The following is a 16,210-nucleotide window of genomic DNA, read 5'->3' on the forward strand; positions in this document are numbered from 1 at the left end:
GGTCTTTCTTTGATCCTTACAGGTGAAAGATGATTCTTACACACACAAGGGTTATCCATGATGAACAACAGAGATGAGGAAACCACAAGAATCCAATACTAAATGACAATAACAAAGATAAAAAAACAGAAACTCAGATACATGCCAGACGACCAGTCTCCATGGCAGAAAGTGGGTCATGCATTAGAATCATTAACTGCTCTGCAAGTGGATCCTTTATAAGGAGAAAACAAGAGGCAAGTTTTGACAATGGAAGAGGGGGAAGGAGGGGGCTGCGGGGTTTGCATGGGCGGAGAAAGCGGGGAGTGAGGGGGTCGAAGGGTTCAGGGGAGAGAGAGAGAGCAGGAGGCAGCAGAGGGCAGCACCCAGCCATCATGAGAAATAGGCAAATAGTAGGAAGGACCGGCAGTGCTCTGCTCCTTAGCAGCTGCATCTAACTCTCTTCCGCCGAAAGGCAACATCTATTCCGTTGGAGAAGGTGGTGGTTGTGGTGGTAGAGTTTTCAACGGTTGTTGGTATGGGAAAAGTTGGAAATATGAAAAAGGTACCCCACATTATATTTCAAATAAGAGGTGACCTAGGCATAGTTTCTGAAAATGTTTGGTACCCCAGCTGTAATTTTCCTTTTTTCACTTTCAAACATTTACCTACCATAACTCCATAATCAAATGTTCTGGAACCATGGAGTATGGGAACTAAAACAATGCTGGTACACAAAGACTTATCAAGAACGTGACTTAGGAAGAGGCCGAACAATGAACTCACAAACAGCCAGAGAAGAAACAATGAAAGAGCTAAAACGGGTAATGATTTGAGCATGTTGTGTTAACAATAAATGGGAGAGACAACTTTTGTACAGAATTCCCCCCCCCCCCCCCCCCCCAAAAAAAAAAAAATTCCCATGTTACTGATACTTAATTTCTTTCTCTCTGGTACTGACTCTCTAATCTCTATCTCTTCTCTTGCAGGTCCTGCTCCCATGGTTATAAATTTCACATGTTTAGTTATTTTAAGTTATCCATTCTTTTCTTTTCAATGTTGACTTTTTTTCCTTACTTTTAAGTTAGATAAACTGTTATATTGTTTCCCAATCTTTTCCCATTAAAAGCATTTACTTATTTAGATATATTGCCTTCCTTTTATTGGGAGTATGCTGCCTGGTTTGAGAAATTCTGCACCTGCAAATGGAACGTGGACTTCTTATACTAAATATTATATGGTAAGAAACAGCTAATACGCTTAGAGATACCTGAAATAAGTAGGAAGCCAGGAAAGACAAGTATAGTGGCCCCAACTCCCGCAAAAATGAACATATATCATCGCCCATACAGCACGGCTTTGGAAAAATTCTTTCCAAGGAACATCCTGCAAATAATAAGCCAGTTTGACAATTAAGGCCATAAAACAGTATATACACAAAAACTGGGGGAATCGAAAATAAATTCTTGACTGCATGGGTAGTTAACAACTCGTGTTCTACAAAAAATAATTGAGTTTGAGACTATTTAGAGGGAATGGGTTGGCAAGACTGCTGCCTCTCCACATTTGGCAAGACAGTAGTATATCCGCCACATGCAGGTTAGGCAAGTTCCAAGCACTCTTTACGTTGAACATCGCAATTTTGAGTACACGATAACATTTCACAATTGCACACTTTTCTTTCTATATATTTGTTCTCATTTTCTGACATAAATATGAAATGCATCTAGAATAATTTCCTGGAAATTGTAGATGATTGTTATATATGATGTATTAAGAAAAAATTTGTGCTGTATTTAGTTTTGGCAGATCCATGAACCAATTCCAAAAGACAGAACCACACCCAAAACCCATGTAACAACAATATTCATACATCTCTGGCCTGCTCCAAGACCTGGCCTGGCCCGTCAAAGCAATTGACCCACCACCTGGTTCTTAAAATGGGTTCACATCAAACCTGTTTTTCAAGCAAACTATTGATATGACAATGGCTTATCAACCAATGTGGGTTGAACTGTCACTGACATTGAAGGATTAGGGAATCGGACTTCTAGCAATAATGAGCACAGTCCTCCTCTATTTATAATGAAATAAGTCCCTAAAGAGGGCTTAAGGGTCCGTTTGGACATAAACCCTAAAACCCATTATTGCAATAATGCATCATTCAACACTCCCCCTCAAGTTGGTGCATGGATATCACACATACCCAACTTGGACAAAATAAAATAAAAAGATTTACTATTAAGTCCTTTTGTAAGAACATTTACTAACTGATCTTCACTCTGCACAAAAGGAATACAGATAAGTCCTTGCTCTAACTTCTCCTTCATGAAATTCCTATCGATCTCGACATGCTTAATACAACAAGGTTGTGTGCAATGCTGATGGCTGACTTATTATCACAATATAGCAGCATCGGCATCTGGATGGATACACCTAGGTCATGAAGAAGACTCTCCAACCACAGTATCTCACAAATCTCATGCGCCATAAGTCGAAACTCAGCCTCTGCACTTGATCGAGCTACAACTGGTTGCTTCTTACTGCGCCACATAGGTTACCACCAACAAATGTACAGTAGCCAGTAGTAGAGCAACGATCATCTGGGGAACCTGCCCAACCAACATCAATGTATGCCTCAATCTTCATATGATCTGTAGGAGAGGATAAAATACCATTCTTAGGGCAGTCTTCAAGTACCTAAGAGTCCTGTTCACAGCATCCATATGTGAGGAATAGGGATTATGCATGTACTGATTCACCCAACTTATTGCATGAGCTATGTTTGGTCATGTGTGGGATAGATATATGAGTCGTCCAACCAACCTTTGGTTCCAACCTATATCAACAGATTCACCTTCCTTGCTTCTGAGATCAGTGTTAGCCTCAATAGGTGTATCCAAGGGTTTACACCCTAACATACCAATCTCTGAGATGAGGTCCAATGGTATACTTTCTCTGGGAGAGAAAAATATTATTGGTTGAATGTGCCACCACAATGCCAAGAAAGTACTTCAGCTTTCCTAGGTCCTTGATCTCAAACTCCTTACCAAGATAGGAATTGAGCTTAGAGATTTCATCTATATCATTGTCAGTAACAACAAGATCATCCACATAAACTACCAGCATGATAATCTGATTACCCGCCATTTTAATAAATAGCGTATGATCAACATTACTCCGAGTAAAGCCAACAGCTATCATAGCCTTGTGAAAAAGATCAGACCATGCCCTAGGAAATTGCTTCAATCCATATAGAGCTTTCTTCAGTTTACACACCCTACCTTGTATTTCTGAACTAGAGTATCCTGGTAGAATGTCCATATATACCTCTTCAATCAGCTCTACATGAAGAAAAGCATTCTTGACATCTAGTTGTTGTAGCTCCCATCCTCGGTTCATTGCACAGGAGATGATACCTCGAACTATATTCATTTTTACCACAAGGCAAAGGTTCCTGGTAGTCAATCCCATAAGTCTGAATAAAGCCCTTTGCCACAAGTCTTGCGGCTCTTGCCTTGTATCTATCCATAGTCCCATAAGCATTATTCTTGACCGTGAACACCCATTGGCAGGGGAAGAACAACCAGATCCCATATGTTATTCTTGTGAAGAGCTCTCATCTCCTCATAATTGCCTCCTCCACTTAGGTTTTACATTTGCCTCCTGCCAGGTTTTAGGAATAGAAACAGAGAAGGAAGACACAAATGCATAATATGATGGGGAAAGAGCATTATATGACAGTACGTTAGAAATAGGGTGCTAATTACAAATCCTATTACCTTTTCTATAGGCAATAGGAACATCAAGAGACTGATCAAATGTAAGGGGAAAGGTTATACATGAAAGTGAAGACTTAGGATCAAGAAGCAATAAAGTAGTAGTGGTAGCATGAATGGTAGTTTCAGTTCTCCTTTTTTGTGAGAGAATACCTGTATCACTGGACCATCCTGTGTTTTCTGCTAAATCTGTGGCTCCCCCTGAATGGAAGCCACATGCTCCTAAATTGATGGCTCCCCCTGAACAATAACCTCTGGAGTCTAGACCAATGGGAACATCTGAACAAGTAGTCTTTATTCCAGTATCTCTTTGAGTAGCACCATTATCTATGGTAAGGTATAAAAGATAATCAAAAGTAGGAATCTGAATCACCTCTTCACTACCAGATGACTCCCCCTGAAGAGGTGGGAAGTAAGCCTCAGTCTCACAAAAGATCACATCCATGGAAACAAAGAGTCATCGAGAAGGTGGATGATAGCATCGGTATCCCTTCTGAGTGGGAGAATAGCCCACAAAAATACACCGGAGTCCACAATGATTTATCTTGCACGGAACCTAATGATTACAAACAAAGAAAACACAACCAAATACCTTGGGAGGAATAATAAAAGTACGAGACCCAAATAACAACTCAATGGGACTCTTAAAACCAAGTATACATGAAAGCATAATATTGATGAGATAGGTAACAATGAGGATAGCCTCACCCCAATAGGGTGCAAGGACCTGCATCTCAAACATCAAGGAGCGAGCAACCTTAAGAAGATGACAATTCTTGCATTCAGCTATGGCATTCTGCTCTGGAATAACCACACAACTAGTCTGATGAATGATCCCATGCTCAACTAAGTAGGACTAGAAGGAACCGTCCATATATTTCCTTCCATTATCAGTTCATAGTATCTTGATTTTAGCATCAAACTGTGTCCTAACCATGCAATGAAATTTCATAAAGCACTGAAAAACCTCACTTTTATGATGCAATAAGTAAATCTAAGTAGGACGAGCATTGCAATCAATAAAAGTAACAAACCATCTATAGCCAAAAACAGAGACACGACGGTCTGGGCCCCAAAGATTAAAATGAATTAAAGTAAATGGAATAGTACTTCTATTATCAGGATAAACATTCCGAGTTTGTTTTGCCAAAACACATGCATCACAAATAAACTAGTACATAGTACAATGTCTAACTAATGCAGGAAATAATCGAGATAAAGTGCCCTATGGGGGTCACCCAGACAATGATGCCAACCCAAAATTTCTGAGAGTGCCAAGTTAGATTAAGTGTGTATAGCCTATGAGGGACCAGTTAGGGGTGTAGCCTTCCATTGCCAATTGTTGCCCCCATCACTAATTCTTGAAACACAGTGAATAGGAAAGAAAGTGACCTTACAGTTCAAATCTTTAGTAAATACTACCAACTGATAATAAATTAGTAAGAAAACGAGGAATAAATGTAACACAAAAGACTGACAATGAGGGAGAGCACTGAATGGAACCCGATCCAACAATAGGTGAAAGGGACCATCAGCGACATGAACTTTGGTATTACCTGAAGAGGGACAATAGGTAGAAAAAAAAAAGGTGTGCAAATTCGGTAATGTGATCAGTAGCCCCAGGATCAATTATCCAAACCTGGGAGGCAACAAATGCACTATGACCACAGAATATAGTACCTGACTGGGCTAAGTGGGAGGCAGTGACTGTTGGTAGAGATGAAGCAGCAACAGCAGCAGTGGAGGATCCAAACTTAGTCAGCATTCGACGAAGCATAGCCATTTCGTCATTAGAGAAGGAGGCACCTGTAGTAGTGGAACTATCAGACTTAGTTGTAGTCTAAGCTAATTTACCTGGGTGTTCTTCCCATGACCATGATTATGCCCACAAGAATTGGCAAGACGTCCATGAAGCTTCCAATAAGTCTCTCTAGTGTGACGCTCCTTGCCACAAACCTATACCAGTAGCAGAAACCAAAGTGGATCAATCCTGAGAGACAAGATGTAGCATCTCAGATCGACGTTGTTCCTCAGCCTGAATGATGGAATAGACTTCCCCAAGGGTGGATGACGGATCACGATTAAGCATATTTGTCCTAATCTGATCATATTCCACATTAAGACTGGCTAGAAATTCATAAATGCAGAGCTCCTCCTCACGCTTCTTAAGCCCAACAACATCAATCTCACAAACAGGTTGATAAGTCCCAGAATCCTCAAACGCTATGAGGGCAGATTCAATAAGCAATCAAAAGGACGACCATATCAGATCTAATTAAGCATAGAGATGATGCACAAGAAACAGAATGAAAAGGGCCCCTGGTGGGAGAACACTCACCACTGAGGGAGAGAGCCTAAAAGAGGCAGACCAGCCGTCGTTACAAAGTTAACCAATGGCACAAGGAAGGGAGATGAATTTGTTCAGTAAGGTAGCGATAAGGGTAGATGAAGTCGGTCGGTAGGGTGGGTACGGTTGGTTTGGCTTAGCGCATAGGTGGATTAGTATAGGTGTCCGGTATGGTGGGTAGAAGTAGGATTAGTTATTAGGTTAGTTTATAGTAGGATTAGGATTAAGTGTTGGAGTCGGTTTAGGAGAAGGGAGGTGCGGTTTGGGTTGGAAAAAGAGTAGTGCAGGAATAGGTGGGTTGCAGCAATCAGCTGCATGGTGGGGTGCAACGAAGTGGTCAATCTAGTGTTGAGAAGGGCTTCGGCGTGGAGGGGCTGTAGCACAGGAATCGGTGGAGGCAGGGGCTACGGCGATTGGTTGCAAAGAGGTGAGGGTTGCAGTGGTGATGAGGGTTTCTTAGGCGGAAAGGCTGGAGCGCAGGAGTCGGTGGAGGCAAGGGTTGCGGTGACAGGTAACAGGGAGGTCAGGGTTACGGCGGTAAACAGGTATTTTGATGATGGTGCTATAGTGCAGGGTCGATAAAGGTGTTGTGCGTAGGGTTTTGGCATAAGGGTTTGGGCACAAGAGTCGATGGGCAGAAGCGTAAGCTGCGAGAGAGGGCTGCGCAAGAGGGAGACCAATAGTGTGATAGCGGTTGTGGGCCACGATCAGCGGTGAAAGCATAAAGAAGGTAATGGGAATATAGGGTTTGGGATTTTTGGTGATCAACCCTGCTCTAATACCATGAAGAATTAGGGAAAATGGACTTGTGTAATAATAAGCACAATCCTCCTCTATTTACAATTAAACAAGTCCCTAAAGAAGGCTTAAGGGTGCGTTTGGACATAACCCCTAAAACCTATTATTACAATAATGCATTATTCAATAGACATTAATGGTCAAATTTAAGTGTTAAAAATTGTCAAAAAATTAAAAAAAATATGTTTCAATAATTGTTTGGACACAAACATCCAAACAGAGCCTGAACTTTCAACAATACAGCTTACCACTTCATCACAACTGTAACGCCCCAGCCCGATTAACCTTACACAATATTGTCCACTTTGGCCCATGGGCCTCAAGGCTTTAAAACGCGTTATGCCATGTTAAGGAGGCTAGAGGTTATCAACTAGCCAGAAATCTCCCCCTAGGTGATGTGGGACTAAAGTTTGCACACCCTCACCGATCTCCCAAACACCCTGATGCTTGTCGTATTCTTGGTGGGGACACCTCACCAATCTCCCAGGCGGGTCTGGTACTTGCCCTATTCTTAGGTGTCACAATCTTCCCCCCTTTCGGCACAGCGTCCCCACTGTGGCCCCACACACTATCGGGTCTACTCTGATACAATTTGTAACGCCCCGGCCCCATTAACCTTACACAATATTGTCCTCTTTGGCCCATGGGCCTCAAGACTTTAAAACACATTGTGCCATGTCAAAGAGGCTAGAGGTTATCAATTAGCCCAATAATCTCCCTTTAGGCAATGTAAAACTAAAGTTTACACACCCTTACCGATCTCCCAAACACCCTGGTACTTGCTGTATTCTTGCTGGGGACACCACACTGATCTCCCAAGCGGGTCTGGTACCTGCCGTATTCTTGGGTGTCTCAACAAAAGCCATCCACCTTTCCTTTTGACCTAGTTGTTAAGGCGTCACCTAGGCATCCAGGCTAACATCACCTTATTACATTATTGCCTTACTACAAGGCGCAACACTTATTTATATCAAATATTTTTTAAGTAAATTATTATTTCATTTACTCAAGACATTGTTCATAAATAAGTCAATACCCCCTACTTGAATCAAATAAAAATAGTTCCAAACGGATAAAAAGTCAACCCTCCAATCCAAGAATAAAATTGGATTTTTTGTTGCAGGGACAATTTTCTACTTTTAAATGCTTGGGTTTTCCTTAATTCTGAAAAATTCATAAATATTATCATGGTAAAACATTGCTAAAAACCAAAAGTGTAATAAAATAATATTTGTTTTGATATCCATAAAATTATTTTCATTCAAGCAATTTTAACAACATTCGTCCATTTTAAATAAGTTTGACTAGAACATAACTTTATCATTACAACTAAGATTTAAGTAATCTTAAACTTTTTAGAAAGCTGGTTTTGTGCTCTACCTAATACAAAAATTCTCGTGTAAAAATAAATTTATTTGACTAGTCAAACAGATAGAGAACAATAACTTTCTCCAAATGTTGATTTTTTTTATGACTTTATGTTTTTTTTATTTTTTTTTCGATGAATAAAAAATGCATTGAATAGGAAAAGGAATACAAGGGGGAAAAGGGAGGGACAACACAACATAGAAGGGTAGGCCCGAACAAGGGGAAAACAAGGGGGGACAATGCAAGAGCTAGCTAAAAGAGACTACCATCTCAAGAAGGGACAAGAAGGGGGGAACTAAGGGGTACAAATCATCACAGGGATGGGGGGAGGCAAAGAATGAGGAGGAGAGACCCTAGGCAACAACAATTAACATATTCCTTAGGGTGCTTCTAACCGGCTTCCATGTGAGGGAATCGAGCTTGGAGCAAACATCAAAATAAATGGATTCCAAATCTGATCATAGGACCGGGATTTGAACATCCATCTACATAGATACCGCTCCATCTACGATGGTTGATAGTGGCACAAAAGGCAAACTTTCTAGCAGTGTCACAAATGGAGGAACCCCAAAAGGTCATGTCAATTCAGATCCACTCTCTGCAAAAAGGAAGAGTAGTTCTTCTAGAAGGCCAGCAATGACTCAGGACTTTCTTCTAGATGGTTGGTGTCTTCAGTGTTGTTCTAGTAGAGACAACAAGAAGGGGAGACCTGCATATGACAATGAATGAGGAAGGATTGGGTTGGGAGGCAGTTAGTAAGGACACGCCAACAGTGAAGCTTTAACATATGATGTGGCCTTTGAACCAAATAGTATTGCGCCAAGGAACGGATGAGCTTCCAAGCAGAGGCGGAGAAACAAATGAGGCCATTAGAAGAAGGGGTCCAAGAGATCTTATCATCACTGTCTCTACGGTCAAGGAGGGGGGAGGGCAGCCTAAATATCAGCAAGGGAGGAAGAGGGGGCCGGAGACCAGGCACCATTCAAGATGATGGAGGCAACCTTGGCAGTTCTGTCAATGCCCGAGAAGTAAACAGTGCAAGGGCTGACAATAGAGAGGAGGATACCAGTAGGGTGCCAATGATCCATCCAGAGGGAAGTGGAGGACCCATTTCCAATGGAGGAGGAAATAGCATTGAGGACCAAAGGTCTATGCCTAAGGATATTTCTCCAGACCCAGGAGGCATCAAAGGGAGGGAAGGCAGTCCAAATGGAGTCATTTTTAAGGAGAGGGGAGTAAACCCAAGTGACCTAGATGATATTGTGCTTGGAAGCAATTTTCTAGATGAGCTTGAGAGTGAGCCTTAATGTTATCTTTGACACTCCTTAAGGCCAACCCCCCAGCTTTGGGAAGGAAGACAGTGGCCCAACTAAGGGGACGAGGAATTTAGACCGGTCAACTTCTTTCCAAAGGAAGGCACAAATAATGAATTCAATTGCTTTGGAGATAGAAGCAGGAAGGGAGAAGACACCAGACCAGTAGAGGTACATCGATTGAATCAGTGATATGGTAAGAATCAGACGACTTGCATAGGAAAGAAGCCTCCCTTTCCAAAGCTAGAGCCTTTTCCTTATCAGATCAAGCATAGGGGAGCAATGCTGGGCTAAGAGCCTTGTGGAGATGAGAGGCAGACCGAGGTACTAGACAAGCAAGGACCAAGAGTAAAGCCAGAAAGCTAGAGGAGGTTCTCTATAAAGCGATCAAAGACTAGCTCCTCCAGCAAGAAAGAGGCGGGATTTTAAAATTAATGCAAAGCCCAGAAGGAGACTCAAAGGTCTTGAGGGAGGAAATGATAGAGGAGATGGAGAGAGTGTTAGCCTTGGACAGGATAATGAGGTCATCAGCGAATGCAAGGTGAGTGAGACCAATGGATTTGCATTTGGGAATGCGGTAGATGAGATGAAGGTCAGTAGCTGATTGAATGGATCTAAAAAGGACCTCAAGGGCAAGGGCAAAAAGGAGAGGGGATAGGGGGCAGCCTTGTCTGATACCAACAGAAGAGGCAAAGTAGCCAATAGGGCTACCATTCACTAGGGCAGAAAACATGGGGGTGGAGATGTAGGTGTGAATCCAATGGACGAAGACAGGGGGAAGGACATATGGAGGACTTTGGATATGAAACCCAGTGGATGGAATTAAAAGCTTTATGAATATCAATCCTGAGGAGGGTTACGGCCGAGTTGGATTTCCGCTCAAAACCTCTGACGATCTCATGGCAAAGGATGATGTTGTCAGAAATGCTTCTACCAACAATGAAAGCAGATTGGTTGGGGCAGACCAGAGAACCACAACCAATTGAATTGGATTGGCAAGGATCCTGGCAATGAACTTGTAGAGAAAGTTGCAGAGGGAGATGCGGTGGAAATCTGCCATGGTGGAAGTTCCCTTGAGCTTAGGGATGAGGCAAAGAAAAGTGTGTAACTCCCTTGATCTGGGAAGGGTTGAAGAAAAAGCTTTAGATGGCTAAGATGGGATCTGGTTCGATGATATCCCAGTAGGAAGAGAAGAATCCCATGCTGAAACCATCAGGCCCAGGAGCCTTATTGGCTTTGTGGGAGAGGATGGCCGAAAGGATTTCCTCATCCGAGGGAATAGAACGGAAGGAATTAGAGAGATGATTCGGGATGAATTTGTTGAGGAGGTCAATAGGGAAGGGGTGAAATGGGAGGGGGTGGGGTGGAAGAGGTCAGAAAAGAAAGAAGAGGCTTCCAATTTGACATTTTCAAGGTTAAGGAGGGTTGAGCCATTTCGAGAAGTGAGCAGAGGAATGGAGTTGAAATTGGCTCTGGCTTTAAGGGATCTGTGGAAGAAGGAAGAATTGGAGTCACCAAGCTCGAGCCATTTAAGTCTGGATTTTTGGCGAAGGAAGCTCTCCTCCTGGGCAAGGAGAGAGGAGAGCTAATTAGCGACCAACTTGTCCTCCTCAGCAAAGGCAGGATTGAGGGGATCAGTTTGGAAGGAAGATTGGATAACCTGAAGATTGGCTTTACAGGAGGAAACTCAATTGGAGATGTCGTTAAAGGAGTGGTTATAATTTTTTAGAGAAACTTTGACATCCCTAAGCTTCATGGCAAAGGCAAGAAGAGGGGAGGAGTAAGCCTAAACAGGCAAATTCCATGCCTTGCGGATAGTGGGGAGGAAATCTTGATGAAGGGTCCACATGTCAAAGAATTTAATAGGTTTAGGGCCAAATGAGATGTAGGGATAGACATTGAGGGAGATTGAGGAGTGATCATAGATGTTTGGGAGGTCGAAGGTAGCACGGAAGGAAGGGAAAGAGGTCATTCAAGATTCATTGACCAGAACCCTATCAAGCTTGCAAGCAACTCTGTCGGAATTGGATATGCGATTATACCAGGTAAAATTAGCACAAGACCATCGGAGATCATTCATTCCAATGTCTTCAATGCAGTCATTGAAGGAGCCCACAACTGAAGGGTCAATAGGAGCTCCTCCAAACTTTTTAGAGCTAGCTCTGACAACATTAAAGTCCCCAGCAAGGGCCCAGGGGAGGGAACCAGTATGGGGGCAAAGGACAGCAGGTCCGACCAGAGATCATCTCTATCAGAGGCATGGTTCAAGGCATAGATGACAAAGAGAAAACAGAAATTGGAACCAAACGGATTAGAGATGGAGAGATGGATGTAATGGGAGGTGGAGGAGAGAGACGACACAAAGTTTGGACAGATTCAAAAGGACCCACATCCGACCATTGGAGTGATGGAAGAAGTTGGAGATGGAGGACCAAGAAGGGGGCAATGGTGTTAAGGACGTGAGGGGCATTGGCCTCAGAGACTTTGGTTTCAAGAAGACAGCAGAATTCAGATTTGGCAATCTGAGGGCTCTAATGGTAGAGTGCTTCACCGAGGAATTTAATCCTTGGATGTTCCAAATGGTCTAAGGGATCATTTGGAAGGGGTGGGGTGTGGCACCGAGGGCTCAAAGGGAGCCAGAAGAGGAAGGGGTTTTGCTCCGTCTGTGACATTCCCTGGGAGGAGAGGGTTGAGAAGAGCATCGGGGCAAAGGAGTTGGAAGTTAGGATATTAAGGTTAGAGAGGAAGAAGATAAAGAGAAGAGAGGTAGGGAGAAGAAGGAGAGAAGTTGAGAGAAGAGAGTGATTGAAAGGAGCAAAACGTGAGTGAGTTCTTCCCTCATCTCACCTATATTAGTTTGAACTAATACTTCAGGGAATTACATATTCCTCCCTAAGAGAGGTGAAAGAGAAAATAAAGAAAATACATATAAAGAAAACTTAACATAAGACAATTCCTAAAGTACCCCTATTACATACATTCTAGCACTCCCCCTCAAGCTAGAGAATGTCATACATTCCCAGCTTACATAAGAGGAACTAAACTTGTGAGGAACGAGTCCTTTGGTGAAGATGTCTACAAATCGATCACTTGTCATCACAAAGGGTGTGAAGATATTACCGGAACCAATCTTCTCTTTGATGAAATGCCAGTCTACTTCAATGTGCTTTGTTCTATCATGTTGCACTGGGTTATGAGCAATGCTTATAGCTGCTTTGTTGTCACAGTAGTCGCATAGGTCCTTCAATATCATACCCCAACTCGAGAACCAACCGAAGCAGCCAAGTGAGTTCACAAACTACATGAACCATTGCTTTATACTCAACCTCTGCACTGGATCTAACTACAACCGGATGTTTCTTGCTTCTCCATGTGACCAAGTTACCACCCACGAATGTGCAATAACTAGATGTAGACCTCCTATCAGAAATGGATCCAGCCCAATCAGCATCAAAATAACCTTTGATCCTCAAGTGATTGTTCCTGGCATAAAAAAGTCCTTTTCCTGGAAAGGACTTCAAGTATCTGAGGATACGATACATAGCATCCAAGTTCCCACTTTTAGGTGCATGCATAAGAAATGTATGGGCGAGTCAAAGACAGCTAGATCAACTTCCCCACTAGCCTCTGGTATTTCCCTGCATCAACAAGGGAAGGTCCACAATCTTCTCCTAGCTTATGATTTTGCTTAGTAGGAGAACTTTCTGGTTTACAACCCATCATTTTTGTTTCTTTCAACAGATCTAAAACAAATTTTCTTTCGCATACATTGATTCCCTTCTTAGACCTTGACACTTCAATACCTAAGAAATATTTCAAGTGTCCTAAATCCTTGATCTCAAACTGTTTGGCCAGATAAGCTTTCAGTCTAGATATTTCCTTATTGTCATCTCCAATGACTACAATATCAACATACACAATCAATGCTATGATGGTGCCATTACCTCTCCAGATAAATAATGTGTGGTCAGCTTGACTTTGGGAATATCCATTTTTCAGAATGGCCTGTCTGAACCTCTCAAACTAAGTGATGTATGGGGTTCCTAGGTGACTAGGTCTCCTACAAAATTAACTAACTAGGTAGGGTTAACTCAAGGGACTTAGGTAGATAGGACAAAAAGAAACTCAACAAACAAGATTAAGTATGCAAAATAAAATGAGACTAGTAAACAAAGTAGCCAAAAACAATAATAATCTAGACGGAAAAACACATAAATTCTTACTTAAGTTTCAAGTGGGGACATGGGGAAGAGAACAAACGACATACGAATGTTAGGTTCAGCACAAATCAATCTAGACACCCAAATTAGATATGCAAACAATCAATGTCCTCTAGCAACCAACTAAAATAAAAAATAGCAAGGTTTTTGGAGATATAACAGTGATGAAACGACTTAAAACAACAGATAAAAATAGGCATAAACAAAGGGCAAAGGCTGGTTTCAATGTTAATGGGCTGCAATATATAATAGGGATTAATGGAGGTGGGGAGGGTTTAGTTTAATGTTTTACCATGCTGCTGTCCAGATCTGAGGACAAAAGAAGAGATCAAGGTCCTCCAAAATAAAGAGATGCAGTCCACCTTTAGTTGATGAAGACAAGTCCAGCCGGTTGTATAGAGATCCTCAGTATTGTCGATGTAGCTTGGTGAATGATGTTGGGGCTCTCAGCAACTCACGGACAGCAGGTACAGCCAGCAGTAATCCATTCATTGAAAGGAGATCAGCACCAGCAGAGAGTAAACAGCAACCGAGAGTAGCAACAGCCGAGGGTAGCAGCAGCAGTGAGTAATGGCAGCAGTATGTAACAGCAGTAGTGAGTAATCGCAGCAGTGACAGAAAAAAAAGAATGAAAAAAAAGAGAGGGAGGCGAGACAAGAGAGAAGAGAGAAGAGAGAGCCGAGAGACTAAAGAGAGGAAAGAGGAGAGAGAGAAAGTGAGAAAGACGAGATTGAAAGAGAGAGAGAATCGTGAGAGGGGTGGGGGCTTTGCTCTTGGCTGTTTTTCAATTCACATTCATTGAATTAAACAATGGCCAATGGCCTTACACTTAAATAGAATAAACTTCCAAAAATAAAAAATAAAAAAGATATTTAGAAACTCAATTGCTTGAAATAAAAAACTACCTAATAGACCAATAGAAAGAAGTCCTAGTTTCCTAATTATGTAAGACAATCAAATAACACTAGAATTAAAATAAAGTACTATAATCAAATAAGATCTTGTGGGGTCCACAAGATCGGCTGATTAGGAGGACAAGGGGGGTCGAACCCAGTGCTGGAAGGCTGGTTCGACTCCTCTCTTTCCTTCTTCTTTCTTATTTCTTCTCTTTCCTTCTTCTTTCTTGTTTAATCTTCCAACCACAAAGATGGATCTGGTTGAATCTTCTTCTTTCGACTGTACACCTTGATGTCCCCATCACCAAGCCTTTGGTGATGACTTCAGACCATAAAGTGCCTTCTTTAGGAGACACACCTTACCATCAGTTGTCAAAAACTTGAAGCCATAAGGGGGTTGCATATATATTTCATCCTCTAAATCTCCATAAAGGCATTCTTCACATCCAACTAATATAAGGGTCAATCTCTGTTTACTGCCATAGATAAAAGGACTCTTATAGAGTTATGTTTGGCCACAGGAGCAAAGGTCTCCTGATAATCAATTCCATACACCTGACTATACATGTATCCTTTGGCCACCAATCTCGCCTTATACCTCTCAATAGCATCATCTACTCAGTACTTGATCGTATAGACCCATTTGCATCCAACTGGGATTCTTTCCCTGGGAAGGTTAACCAGTTTCTAGGAACAGTTGTTCTCAAGAGCCATCATTTCCTCTGACATGGCTTGTTTCCACTTACGGTCTGACATAGCCTCAATAACAGTTTTGGGAATGGAAGTAGAAAAAAGAGCAGTTGTAAAAGAAACATCTATAGAAGAGAGAGCATCATAGGAAACAAACTGGGCTATAGGATTGATACAAGTTCTCTTACCCTTTCGAACAGCAATAGGGAGGTCTAACTCAGAAGGAGAATAAATGTTACCTGACTGAGGAGGATGAAAGTCAAGATATAGATCCAAGATGACTCTTGGCAGGTCTTCTTTGTCCTGTGTACACAATATCAGGTGCCTTCTCCGTACAAGGCCCACCAGTATCAACAATATCCACAGCGTCAAAATCATCCACCTCTTTATGTTTCCCAATACCAAAAGAGAAAGGAGTAAGAAATGTAGTATCAGAAGCCTTTTCACTTGCACTCCCATTCTCCCCCTGAAGAGGATGCCGATGAGAAGCAAAGAAAGGCACAAACTCAAGGAAGGCGACATCTTTGAAAAGAAATCGCCTGCAAGATGAAGGGTGATAACACTTGTAGCCTTTGATGGTGGAAGAATACCCAAAGAAGACGCATTTGAAAGCCTTAGGATTGAGTTTGGTGCAAGAGAATTTGTTAACATGCACATAACAAACATAACCAAACACCATGACTTCAACTTGATGTGTGGGCTTCAAACAGCCCTTGTAGACCTTCAACACTCTCCAAGAACCTTTAACTTGCTTCTAGAACACCATCAAGTCTTCTTTTTGAAACTCTTTACATAGTATGGCCTCTATTGAACCTTAGAA

The 16,210-nt window shown here is 42.0% G+C and overlaps 1 protein-coding gene across 3 annotated transcripts in view; it reads right to left on the reverse strand.

The window, feature by feature from the left end:
- LOC122065911 (probable anion transporter 6, chloroplastic) overlaps window positions 1-16,210 on the reverse strand; it is a 59,140-nt gene that overhangs the window by 31,019 nt on the left and 11,911 nt on the right. For all 3 annotated transcript variants that reach the window (XR_006136159.1, XM_042629741.1, XM_042629735.1), the window contains exon 9: window positions 1,250-1,365. Coding sequence is in view for 2 of the 3 variants with exons in the window: in XM_042629741.1 (XP_042485675.1) it covers window positions 1,250-1,365 (116 nt within the window). In the remaining variant the exon portion in view is untranslated. The remainder of the gene's footprint in view (window positions 1-1,249; window positions 1,366-16,210) is intronic.

The sequence above is a fragment of the Macadamia integrifolia genome, chromosome 2, assembly GCF_013358625.1.
Source record: "Macadamia integrifolia cultivar HAES 741 chromosome 2, SCU_Mint_v3, whole genome shotgun sequence".
NCBI classification, from domain to species: Eukaryota; Viridiplantae; Streptophyta; class Magnoliopsida; order Proteales; family Proteaceae; genus Macadamia; species Macadamia integrifolia.